Below are 13,650 nucleotides of genomic sequence, written 5' to 3' on the forward strand. Positions count from 1 at the left end.
CTCTGTCTGTGCACTTGACTGTAGGTGGTCCACCATCTAAATTTCATATATCTGTTTATGAAAAAAAGGTAACATACCACAGCAGGTTGGGAAGAGTTATTGTGGCATATGATGCAAAGCAAAACACCTGGCATTGTCCCTGCTCTAAAGCGAGACAATCCTGTATCCATAAAGCTGTTGCTAAATGGCATCTGTTTGTAACAAAGAGGGAGCTTTTTAGGAAGGTGAAGAGCACAGAGGAAGAGACAATTAATCTTACCGAGATCAGCACAGTCCAATACGACAGCGACTCTGAGGACAGTTATCCACCAGATGACAGAAAAATCGCAAGGATGCTTAAATACCTCCTCAACAACAAAAAGCTCCCGGCAAATATACCCCAGGCTCTCATAGAGCAGTCGAGAGAGGGGAGAAGAGACGACAGCTTTCCTAAGCACCTTATCTCCAGAGAAACAAAGTGTGTAGAATGTGAATACACACTCTGTGAACATCTGATAACAGCGAAAGGCAAGATCCTGACAAGCACAGGTGTAGTTGAAGGTTGGTACCATCACAGGTCTTTCTATTGTGTTCTTATCAGTTAATGGGTGACATAATTTATATGTAGCCTACATGAGAAAAAGAAAAAAATGTTTCTACTAATCTCAAATGACATAAAAGCAATAATCATGATCTTTGGTTGGACTGTGTTTTTAGGAATATCAACATACAGGAAATCATGCCTGAACTGTGGCATGATTTACAGATACCAGGAGTGGGAGGAGGGTATCCACAACTTTGATGACCACATCATCCTGTCTCTGCACTTGTGCCTGATGGTCAGGAATGCACTACAGGTACTCACTCTCTCTCTCTCTCTCTCTCTCTCTCTCTGCCACAGGCATGCTGCCTGTTAGCACACACACTCACACTCACACACTCACTCAGCAAACTAATCTAAACAGAAAAAAACCACTATACAACTAAAGACGAACAAATAAACATACAACTAAATGATAAAGCTCAGCAAAGTAAGTCTTAAACCCACTATACCTTTCACCCTCACACACAGCTCTCAGGACTTAGATGTGCTTTGCTACCGCAAGCACACTAATGATAAGATATCATTGCTTGTTCCTCTTTTATTAAAATGTATTCATTACAGATAATTTCTGTAAAATAAATGATGATTGAAGATGCAACTCTTACAAAATATATTACTTTTATTTTGAAATGTTATAACATTGGAATACTCCTGTTTCTCATAATTTTCCAGACCCATACAGCTATCAGCAAAGTGATAGAAATTATAGAGACAACGGAAAAGGTGTCCTTTCCAAACAAAGAAAGAGTATTGCCGGCATACCTCCACTTTGAGGCCCTGACCGACCATGAATACACGTACAGTTGTGTGTCATGTGGAAACAACCCAGCAGTTGTTGTTATGGACCTCCACAGAAAAGGGGTTTTCAATATGCCAGGTGAGTTATGCTATTATTTCACATATGTTAGCTTCATTGTTTGTATAGCACCTTATCTGTCTCTGTATTGTGTAACATCATATTACCCATGCCCTTGTATAACCATGCATCAAAATGTCGTGTTCAGAGTGTTTTTTTAGTGATTGTGCTATGAATAACAAACTATTGTTTTAACAGTGAGTGACATCCCAAGTCCACCTGAAGGCTATGATGGAAATGTTGACATGGACCATTTCTGGAACACTGTGGCCACAGAAATGCTCAGTCGGGGATTAATTCCATGTAAGTCTCGTCAAAAGACAGAACAGCTAAAGAACAGTTGGAGAGAGAGTAAAGTATATTAAAATGTGTTTAATGTTGTGATTATGATAGCTAATACTCATCACATTTGTTCACAAAGATGGACGGAAGAACCCTTTTGTTGTGCCACCAAGTTATAATCACTGGGCCCCCTGGATTGGCCCACACACCCGGAGGTCAAATTCTGTGTTGAACACAGAATTCGAAAAATTGCAAAGCCCCAAAACGGATGGAGATGATAACTTTAATGATGATGAAAAAATGAATGAGGAACGGCTCACAGATGAGCTTGTGAACCTGAAGGTGAATGAGTTGATGAAATATGCCAAATCCACTTCTTTATGCTAATAAAAAATGTGTTTATGCTATATTAACAATATCAACTTAATTGCATGTTCACAACAGGTACAGGAGGTCAGGGCACTGTGCAAACAGTGTGGTGTGGATGATAAGGGGTCCAAGATAGATATGGTTATGAGACTGTCTGACAAAATGTCTAGTAGAGTCACCTACAACAAGGTGTTTGAGAAAGTGTGGGGTGCTTCTGGTAAGTGAAATGATATGGAATGTTGAAGATATTTTCACTTTGTTATACATTGTTGTGTTAAAGAAATTACTTATCATTATGTAGTAGGTTAGCTATACATGCTCCTAATATCAGTTATTACTGTTTTTTTCTGTTTCACAGGTGGTTGGGCAGTTATCACTTGCCCATGTGGGGTTGTCTTTTCAGTAAAATTCAACCTTAGAGCAGAGAGTCCACGTCGACCTCTTGCTGTCCTGGAAACACCTCCCCAATGTGGCTGTGTATGATTATGCCAGGGGTCTGGCACTGCATGCCAACCACAGGCAGCCAGGAATATTTGCCCCTTTTCAGGGAAGGTTACTGGATCCCACCCCAGAAAACGTGAAGCAGGCCTCGGAGGGAAAGGTCCATGTCAGCTTGCCCTGGCTGAAATTTCAAAAAAAGCCAGCTGACAAAGATGGTCACCCTCTTACTGGATCTTCACAGCATTTTGCTTTAAACGATGTGTTCCACCAGGGGAACAGCAAAGACCAGTGTGAAGTTCTAAGAAAACTGGAGCTTGTTCCTGAACTTGCTGGTCTAATTAACAGCCAGTGTGCCGAGCAGCTGTTTTCAGGGATGAGAAAAAACAACTACTTTTTAAATCAGACAACCCCATCAACACACATTTTTCTACAAAGAAACATTCTCCACCATTACAACATGGCAAGAAACCAAACAATCAAAAATCAGTACAGCAAGATTGTTCCTCCAGATGTTTCATTGCAGTTTGACACCCATGGAAGGGTAGTCTTAGGTATGGAATTGAATAATTATGCACATTTGTCGTCTTCATCTACTTTAGACAATAACGTTTGTTGCATGTTTTTCCTATAGCTCACTCCCCATCAGCTGCGATGTCAACTGGGTCATATGGGAAAGAACAAGAAGACTCTCATGAGTATGAGTCAGAAGTAGAAATGCAATGTGACACCCTTGGAATGGTAGTCTTAGGTATGGGATTGAATATTTATGCACATTTGTCGTCTTCATCTACTTTAGACAATAAAGTTTGTTGAATGTTTTTCCTATAGCTCACTCCCCATCAGCCGTGATGTCAACTGGGTCATCAGGGAAAGAACAAGAAGACTCTCAAGAGTGTGAGTCATGGCTCTATTTTGCACATCAATCAAATGAGAAATGTGTCATTTCACACTTTCACACAATTTAATTTTTCGGTTGTTGCTTTCTACACTAGTAAATGATGACAGTGAGCAGAGACCTCATGGACACTTCCCTAGTCTCCACAAGTTTTCAGCACACAGAGCATACTGGGGACAGAAACTCCAAGACAGCCAGGAACAACTGGTAAAGTTAACCATTGTGCCACTGTGGTTATCTATGAATGTCACTCATATAATCATACATGTATAAAGACTTTGTTTTCTTGCACTAGCTGTCTCATGTCTTGGATGAGACCAAAAGTCACACTCAGCACCTTGCAATGGTGAATAACATCATCCTGACCCGCTTTGACTTTTGGACTCTGGGTTTGCAGCAGGACATGGAGGGAACGGTAGGCATAGAGAATGTGCTGTGCTGATATGGTTTATGTAATATTTTTCAAAATCTTTCAATAATTTGGGTTTATGTGTTCTACTAGATCCTGAACTCTTGTCTCAAAATGATTGAGAAGGTAGTGTAACTCCTGTGAAATATTTAATTCAAAATGATTGGATAGTCTAGTTCAACAGTCAATATATTTCGAGAGTAAGAGATTTAGCAAACTTTCTCTGTTATAGAGAGTAGAGAACCTGTTTGCTGCAGACAGCTATGTCATTTCCTCTTGGTTCCCACCATCATCGAGGAACCCCATGGATCACCTTTCGGTAATTTGTTTAAAAGTTTTGCTTTATTGAGTGAAGTTTGAGCATTTAATATTCAGCTATCGTTGTCTTTTTACAGGATAATGCAGCCAGTCTGCAGTGGATTATTTTCCCAGTGTCCGTACCTGGACATTGGACACTCTGTGTAAATACCTTTTTATATTTTCTTCCTTTTTTTTCTTTACACAACAAGTTGCTCATTGCTGATTTGAATGTTTTTCTATAATTAAATCCATGTGAGTTCTGCTGGGATTCCAGGAACATTACACAACTCACTGCAACTGGTTATATTTGAATTGAAATATTTAACTCTTTTAAATGTCGTTTGGCAAACTCTAATCTGGTCTTCCAGTTTTTGAGGCTCACCAATGGTTTACATCTTGTGGTGAACCCTCTGTATTTGCTCTTGTGAAGTCTTCTCTTGATTGTTGACTTTGACACAGAAACGCATACCTCCTGGAGAGTGTTCTTGATCTGGCCAACTGTTGTGAAGGGGTTTTTCTTCACCAGGGAAATAATTCTTCTGTCATCCACCACAGATGTTTTCCGTGGTCTTCCGGGTCTTTTGGTGTTGCTGAGCTCACCAGTGCGTTCTTTCTTTTTAAGAATGTACCAAACAGTTGATTTTGGCCACACCTAAAGTTTTTGCTATCTCTCCGATAGATTTGTTTCGATTTTTCAGCCTAATGATGGCTTGCTTCATCGATAGTGACAGCTCTTTGGACTTCATAATTAGAGTTGACAGCTACAGATTCCAAACACAAATACTTCACTTGAAATGAACTCTAGACCTTTTATCTGCTCCTTGTCAATGAAATAACTAGGGAATAACACACACCTGGCCATGGAACAGCTGAGCAGCCAATTGTCCAATTACTTTTGGTCCCTTAAAAAGGGGGGTAACACATATAAAATGTGTTGTAATTCCTACACCGTTCACCTGATTTAGATGTAAATACCCTCAAATTAAAGCTGAGAGTCTGCCCTTAAAGGACATCTTGAGTGTTTCATTTAAAATCCATTATGGTGGTGTACAGAGCCAAAAGGATGACAATGTTGTTAATGTCCAAATATTTATGGACCTAACTGTATATATGAATAAATAAGTTTAATCATTGTCTTTGCAAACCCACTTCATGCATCTGTTTACTTACAAAGGCATTTCAGCTCTATTGAGTGAATTGTGGAGTCATTGTTAGATTGTTGTGTTTTTGTTTTCTAATGATTTGTTGCTTGATGTGTTTGTAGTATATACCGATGATGAAGCCCACATCCCGGAACTCTCCTCAGTGATTGTAAAGCCCAATGGCAAGATGTTCATTGTGTATGTATTCAGTTATTACTGGTTTTATGGTGACTCAGTAGAGTCCCTGATGATTTTAAGTCACTGGTCTGTTTAGATTTCCTAGTTATACTTGTTAAATTGATCCTGTCGTCGGTCACAATGTTGGTAACTGATGGTTTATTTTTGTCCTGTGTGTTTTTGCAGACATCGTGTTTCCAAAGCTGCGGTTATATCACCTACACCGGTATGTAAAAACAACACTCTGTCTTCCTCCTCCTCTCACCTCTCACTCTCTTCTCCTCTTTCTGGCTCTAGTCACATGTCTCAAAAACATTCTGTCAAAAACTGATCGAGCTCTGTGTATCTTCTGTTGAGCGTGTGTTGGCTGCATTTGTGTTGAGATCTCAACCTCTATGTGTTTCATGATGTCTTTTTGGGGAGGGTTTCCTGGACATTGAATCTTGCAACTTATTGTGATAAAATTGCCTTTTGTGTACTAGCTGTAAATGATTTTAAAGGGATTTGACATCGGCATGAATATATAATTATATAGTAGTTTTTTAATGGATCTTTAAAATTAAATTAAGCTTTGTTTTAATGAAGCAACTCCCAAAAAGTCCCAAGTCTAGATGGGTCTGTTAACCTTTTCTGGATTGTAACACAAAGCCGTGGTTTAAATTCTCACTCTAATATACCTAAGCATTATCTCCTGGACTTTGAGTACTCGACAAACACCTTGACTTAAATGGCGTGAGGGACTGGACACAGATGTGGTGGGGAACTATCTGGGCTCTTATCTTCCACTGTGTATCGCTTAGATGTTGTGTTAACACCTGTATTTTCTGTACTATGATTCTCCTGCAGACGGATTCTCCTCCTTCTCTGTCGATCGCACAACTCGCCAAGGTAAAGTATCTGCACATGCCGGCTGAACTGCAAGAAAAAGTTTATGAAGTTGAATCGATTTGTCCCCGTTTTTTTAGACATCCTACTTTTGTCTTGCGTCTATTCAGATGGCTAACCTGTACGACGCAAATGCATCAGAGGATGACAAGATCGAAGCCATGAAGCTGCAGTCAAACTTTTACTATGCATCGATAAAGTTAGTACACAAACATTTGTCTCTTTTATTTGCCTGAATTCGTATAAATTGAATATGAACAACATTCACTTGTAGTTAGAAAAATAAGATTTGCTTGTCTCTCTAGTTTTCCCGAGAAAGCAGTTGGATCTCCACCCGCTAACTACATCTGTTATTGTTGTGTAAAGGCTGGTCATTACATTCAGCAGTGCCCGATGCTGTTGGTAAGGATCCTGAATAATTTCATTTCATTCTATGTGAAGTTAATTGTTACTACATCGCTGTAGTGATGTTAGATTTTAAATAAGTATGATGTTATTCTCTTAGGACAAAAGTGTTAAGGTTCTTAAACCAGTCGGGATTAGTGAGGGGATTCCTCAGAGTTTCATGGTGAAAGCAGATCCTGGAACCGAAGGAGCCATGTTAACCAGCAGTGGAGAATATGCAATACCTGCAATAGATGCGTAAGTGAAGGATGTCCATTAATACACACTATTTAACTCCTCTTCCTCCAAGAAAACTTATACTAGAATTAACTAGCGTCATATTTATCTTTTCATTTTATGTCGTTTGTGGTTTTTTACCTTTTATGTCAAAGGTCTATGAATGTGTTCATACAGGGAAGCGTTCGCACAAGGAAAGAAGGAGCACCCCCACTTTGCTCCACATGACCAGTCATCACCTGAGGACGATTCAGGCCCAATCCCTCAGGAACTCATGTGTCCAATCTGCAATGACCTGATGACGAACGCAGTAGTTATAACCTGCTGCGGATACAGTTACTGCGAACTTTGTAAGTTCTTTCTCGTGACATGGATTAGTAATAAAAATCCATCCTGGGCTATGTTTCATTGATTCAGTGTGTTAATTTGTTGGACTGGATCATAGCTATGAACTAATGACTGTTTGTTTCCAGGTATCCGGATGGCCTTACTGTACCCATGCCAACATGCAGATGTTTCACCTGACGCTCTCATTCCCAACAACTTTCTTCGACAGGTAACCCATTTCAAAAACACATGCTCCTTGATGTATGTCATATTGGTTTGATCAGAGGTGTTAAGCAACTCTTTTTCTTCATGCAGCTTGTGAATATCTACAAGAATGAAACATCAAACATCAAACTCGTACGTCAGCAGGCCCAACAGGCAGCGCTGCCTCCGCCTCCAGATCTCCAGACAGCAGGACCCACTGCTGGCCAATGTCACCCCCCCACCTCCTGCAAACGTACCCACCGCTGCACCTCAATCACAGGTTCAGCCTCCTGCACCCTCTCCTCCTGCTCCTGTTCCTGCTCCTGTTTCTGCTGCTGCGACTGCCACTACTACTGCGACTGCTGCTGCTCCTATTCCTCCTCATGCTGCTGCTGTCGAAGGTCAAGATGTTTCACCAGCTCCGGCACCTGTCGCTGACCTACATTCTCCTATGCACTCTACCGGCCAGGGCGAACCACCCCCACCTGGGTAAGTTTAGTCCCCTATAGTTTGTACAAGAACATGGAATCACCCACTCAACATGTGATGTCTGACGTAAAGGGCCATTGCCACTTGTCTCAATATGTCTGCTTGTTTATGTTTCAGTGAAATGGATCCAGAACCTACTGTGGGACGAAGCCCAGAAAGTAACCCAGGAATTGGACCACATGTGAGTCCCCTCGGATGACCTGACAATAATGCATCTGTCATTGTTATTATAGAGCTCAACATGTGAAACAATGTTATAAGCTCCTGTAAAAGCCAAAAGTCATTATGATAGCAACTGCATTTTGAGAAAAAATATTTTATTTACACAATCCCACAATCAATTCTAAAAGTGGGCATTCACTGTTACATTCTATTATTGGAGTCATTAACTTACTAAGGTGCATCCTTACCAGACACCTGTACATCCATGAGAACTGGAATAGTTCCTGACCCTCACCCTAACTCTGAAAGGTAACTAAATTTCTTCCACTGATTTCTTCCGCAGGGTTACCATTTATCATACCAGTACCCGCCCCCACCACAGCCGCACCCTCATCCCCACACCTCTGGCTTTATACCTCCTCCTCCAATCGGTTACCCGACCCCACCACAGCCGCACCCTCATCCCCACACCTCTGGCTTTATACCTCCCCCTCCAATCGGTTAACCGCCCCCACCACAGCCCTACCCTCCTCACTACACCTTTGGCTTTATATTGGAAACAACAACGTTCCAACAAGGAAAGAAAAGGATCAGAATATAAAGCCTAAAGTGAGGACAGAGGCTGTGAAGACAGAGGCTGTGAAGGTAAAGGTCTGTCCTCCCAGACCCTAACTTACCATCACTGCTCCCTCTCGTGCCCCAGCGGGGGAAAGATGGTGAAGGGTCTGTTGTGAAGAGCAAACCCAGGATCAGTCGAAATGTCGACCTATCACCTGTTGTGTACATGTAAAAAAGTGTGTTTTCACCTAAAGTGAAGACAGAGGCTGTGAAGGCAGAGAACGACAAGGTGTGTTTTGTATTGCTCATCGATGTAAGTTCGTGAATGTTAATATTTTGTGATAAAGTTGTGTGCACACTTTGTCCACAGCAAGTTGTCCACATGGATGGACAACTTGCACATGTCACTGCTTCCATGTGAATTGTTACTGTAATAAAGGCCAAAAAAACAACATGAAATATGGATTTGATTGTGGTTTATTCCATGTGCAGATAATTGACTCATTCTATCCAAAGCGTCTCCGTCGCTCCTGTAAGAAAAGGCGATGACACGGGCTGACAACACAAGGGGGGGGGGGGGGGGCGTTTTATTGTCAAAGGGCCTACCCCACCCCACTGTCTAAGTGCCCCTGAGCAAGGCACCTTACTCCCTAACACCTGCTCCCCGGGGCGCCGTGCATGGCTGCCCACTGCTCTGTGTGTCCTCCTGTGTACACCAGATGGGTCATAGCAGAAAAGCAAAATTTCCCCCATGTGTGCATGTGTGTGGGACAATAAATGTATCTTACCTTATCTTACCTTTACAGTTCTTTATCAGTTACTGTAGCTTTACATTCAATAAATTCTTCCCATGGTCTCAGACCGGGTGAACTGTGTCCGCACTGTGTTCACCCAGAAGATTATAGTGTCAATTTAGTGAGTATTTTGACCATATTATAATTTGTATGCATATTTTCCATCTCCAAGCTGTATAAACTTGAAGGCCTATTGGATTTAAGTATATGAGGTGGTGTGTATTTGTGAAATGAGTGTGTGGCCTAAGGAAAAACCAGGAAAATTGTTTGCAGCGTCAGCTTCAGCGTCTGTGAAGACTCATCGTATGAAGATTTGGAGGATAAAGACAAAGGAGTCTTTCGGGGGAGGCTGAGTATAAAGCTGCATTTTTTATTTTTAATATGTGTATAATTTCTGTGCGCATTTCTCATCGTAGTTACTATAGGCCTTGTACTCGTTCTCACCAACACCGTAACCTTTCCTGTCTTATCTATCCAACCCGCTCCACACATACCTAACACCTTGTCACAGGGGGCCTATGGAACTGCCAGTCAGCTACCCGCAAGGCAGACTTCATCTCTGGCTTTGCTACACAGCAATCACTTGACTTCCTTGCTCTCACTGAGACCTGGATTACACCGGACAACACATCCACCCCAGCTGCCCTCTCCACTGCCTTTTCCTTCACCCACACACCTAGACCCACTGGTAGGGGTGGCGGTACAGGTTTACTCATTTCACACAAATGGAGTTTTTCTCTCTACTCGCTTCCAATCTTTACCCCAACATCTTTTGAATTTCACGCTGTGACTGTTACTCAACCGGTACAATTAACTATTGTTGTCCTCTACCGTCCACCAGGTTCTTTGGGAGATTTTCTGGAGGAATTAGACGTCCTCCTGTCAAACTTCCCAGAAAATGGCCCTGCACTTATCCTTCTGGGTGACTTTAACATCCAGACAGACAAGTAATCTGATCTTTTACTTTTACTGTCTTCTTTCGCTCTCTCACTCAGTCCTTCCCCTCCTACTCACAAAGCCGGTAACCACCTGGACTATATTTTCACCAGAAACTGCTCAACATCTAACCTCACTGTAACCCCACTTCATGTCTCCGACCACTTCTTCATCTCTTACTCTCTCCCATTATCTCAAACTGACAACCTTAACACATCAACAGAGTCTGTACCTGTCCGTCGCAACATTCGTTCCCTCTCTCCTTCCTCTCTAGCCTCCTCTGTTTTATCAGCCCTCCCTTCCACTGACTCTTTCTCACTCATGCATCCTAACTCTGCCACTGACATTCTCCTTTCTACTCTGTCATCCTCTCTTGACTCTCTCTGTCCTCTTACGTCACGACAGGTCCGTAAGTCCTTCCCAGCTCCGTGGTTGTCTGACTCGGTGCGTGCCGTCAGAGCCACTATGCGAGCATCAGAAAGGAAATGGTGGAAATCTAAACACCTGGACGACCTGCTAGCTTATCAGTCTCTTCTCTCCTCTTTTTCTGCCTCTATTTCCACAGCCAAAAGCACTTTTTACCAAACTACAATTCAAGCCTCATTTTCTAACCCCAAAAAACTCTAATCTATCTTTTCCAACCTCCTCAACCCTCCCAGTCCCCCTCCTCCTTCCTCTCTTCTACCAAGCCACTTTGTCAACTACTTTACAAAAAAGATAGATGACATACGCTCTTCATTTTCTGATCCTCCTTCTATAACCACACTTCCAACAACTTCATCTTCATCCCCTTCGCTCTCCTCTTTCACCCCCCTGTCTCCCAATCAAGTTCTGACCTTGGTAACCTCCGCCCGCCCGACCACCTGCCCCCTTGACCCCATCCCTTCTCACATTCTCCAGACTATTGCCCCTGACCTTCTTCCTTTTCTTACCCATCTAATCAACACTTCCCTGTCAACTGGCTGTTTCCCTAATTCTCTGAAGGAGGCAAGAGTAAATCCTCTCCTGAAGAAACCCACCCTCGACCCGTCTGAAGTAAATAACTACAGACCTGTCTCTCTCCTTCCCTTTGTTTCCAAAATTCTTGAGCGTGCTATCTTTAATCAACTTTCCTCCTATCTTAACCACAATAATCTTCTTGACCCTCACCAGTCTGGTTTCAAGGTAGGTCACTCAACTGAGACTGCCCTCCTTGCTGTCACTCAGCAGCTTCACACTGCTAGAGCAGCCTCTCTCTCCTCTGTCCTCATCCTTCTAGACCTCTCTGCTGCATTTGACACAGTGAACCACCAGATCCTCATTTCCTCCCTTCAGGACCTCGGTGTCTCAGGCTCTGCTCTCTCCCTGCTCTCTTCCTACCTCAATGAGCGCACTTATAGGGTAACTTGGCGAGGATCTGTGTCTGAACCTTGTCCTCTCACTACTGGGGTCCCTCAGGGTTCTGTCCTTGGTCCTCTCCTCTTCTCTTTGTACACCAACTCCCTCGGCTCTGTCATTCACTCACACGTCTTTTCCTACCATAGCTATGCCGATGACACCCAACTAATCCTGTCTTTTCCCCGATCAGAAACACAGGTAGCAGCACGAATCACTGCCTGTCTGACCGACATCTCTCAGTGGATGTCTCAACACCACCTGAAGATTAACCTTGACAAGACTGAACTACTTTTCCTTCCAGGGAAAGACTCTCCCATCCACGACCTGACTATTAACTTTGACAACTCTGTGTTAACTCCCACTCAGACGGCTAGGAACCTGGGCGTAACACTCGACAGCCAACTCTCCCTCTCTGCCAACATTACTGCAACAACACGGCCCTGTCGATTCATGCTGTACAACATCAGGAGAATACGCCCCCTTCTCACTCAGAAGGCGGTGCAGGTTCTGGTCCAGGCTCTGGTCATCTCACGTCTAGATTACTGTAACTCCCTCCTGGCAGGTCTACCTGCTACTGCCATCCGACCTTTGCAGCTCATCCAGAATGCAGCAGCTCGACTGGTTTTTAACCAACCTAAATTCACTCACACTACTCCTCTTCTCCGCTCCCTTCACTGGTTACACGTGGCTGCTCGCATCCGGTTCAAAACACTAGCACTTACGTACCATATTCTGAACGGATCCGGTCCAGTCTACATCCAGGACCTGGTCAAACGTTACACCCCAGCTCATTCACTCCGCTCTGCTTCGGCTAATCGGCTCATTGCTCCCTCACTGCGAGCTAAACACTCATCAAAAACACGACTGTTTGCGGTCCTGGCTCCTAAATGGTGGAATGAGCTCCCCATTGACATCCGGACATCAGAAAGTTTACACATCTTCCGCCGAAAACTAAAAACATACCTCTTCCGACTTTACCTTGAATAAAAAAAAGAAAAACAAAAAAAACAAAAACAACTTTTGAAACTAACACTTAAGCACTTAAATGGCACTTACTTATAGCACTTTGTAGTTTTGCTTTATTTTGAAGAAATTGTACTTTCTTGATTCTTGTCGTCCTTGGTATGTACCCTCGGGTTTGAATGCACTTATTGTAAGTCGCTTTGGATAAAAGCGTCAGCTAAATGAAATGTAATGTAATAATGTAATGTAAGGAGATCAACACCCTATATCAAGGTGTGCATAATTATTAGGCAGCTTCTTTTCCTCAGGCAAAACGCTAAAGTCTTTCAGAGGGATGCAGCACTCTTGAAATTGTTAAGATATTGGGGCGTGATCACAGAACCATCAATTGTTTGTTGCAAATAGTCAACAGGGTCACACGAAATGTGTTGAGAAAAAAAGACACAAATTAACTGCCAAAGATTTGAGAAGAATTAAACGTCAAGCTACCAGGAACCCATTATCCTCCAGTGCTGTCATATTCCAGAACTGGAACCAACCTGGAGTGGCCAGAAGTACAAGGTGCTCAGTGCTCAGAGACATGGCCAAGCTGAGGAAGGCGGAAACCCGATCACCAAAGAACAAGACACATAAGTTGAAACGTCAAGACTGGGCCAAGAAATATCTGGAGACAATTTTCAAAGGTTTTATGGACTGATGAGAAGAGAGTGACTCTTGACGGAGCAGATGGATGGGCCCGTGGCTGGATCCGTAACGGGCACACAGGTACACGTCGACTCAGATGCCAGCAGGGTGGAGGTGGGGTACTGGTATGGGCTGTTATTATTAAAGATGAGCTAGCTGGACCTTTTTCAGGTTGAAGATTGACTCAAAATCAATT

At 42.8% G+C, this 13,650-nt stretch overlaps 1 protein-coding gene and 1 long non-coding RNA gene across 2 annotated transcripts in view; both read left to right on the forward strand.

Moving 5' to 3' along the window:
• Positions 1 to 13,650, forward strand: part of LOC128429698 (E3 ubiquitin-protein ligase RBBP6-like) — a 64,509-nt gene that overhangs the window by 34,302 nt on the left and 16,557 nt on the right. Inside the window, 1 exon segment of the mRNA XM_053415526.1 lies at positions 3,544 to 3,575. Within this exon segment, the coding sequence (XP_053271501.1) occupies positions 3,544 to 3,575 (32 nt within the window).
• LOC128430407 (uncharacterized) lies at positions 3,850 to 4,253 on the forward strand. Its single transcript, XR_008334018.1, has 3 exons — positions 3,850 to 3,961; positions 4,068 to 4,154; positions 4,231 to 4,253. It is a non-coding gene; the product is annotated as an uncharacterized LOC128430407 (long non-coding RNA).

This window comes from Pleuronectes platessa, chromosome 3 (assembly GCF_947347685.1).
Source record: "Pleuronectes platessa chromosome 3, fPlePla1.1, whole genome shotgun sequence".
Classification (NCBI taxonomy): domain Eukaryota; kingdom Metazoa; phylum Chordata; class Actinopteri; order Pleuronectiformes; family Pleuronectidae; genus Pleuronectes; species Pleuronectes platessa.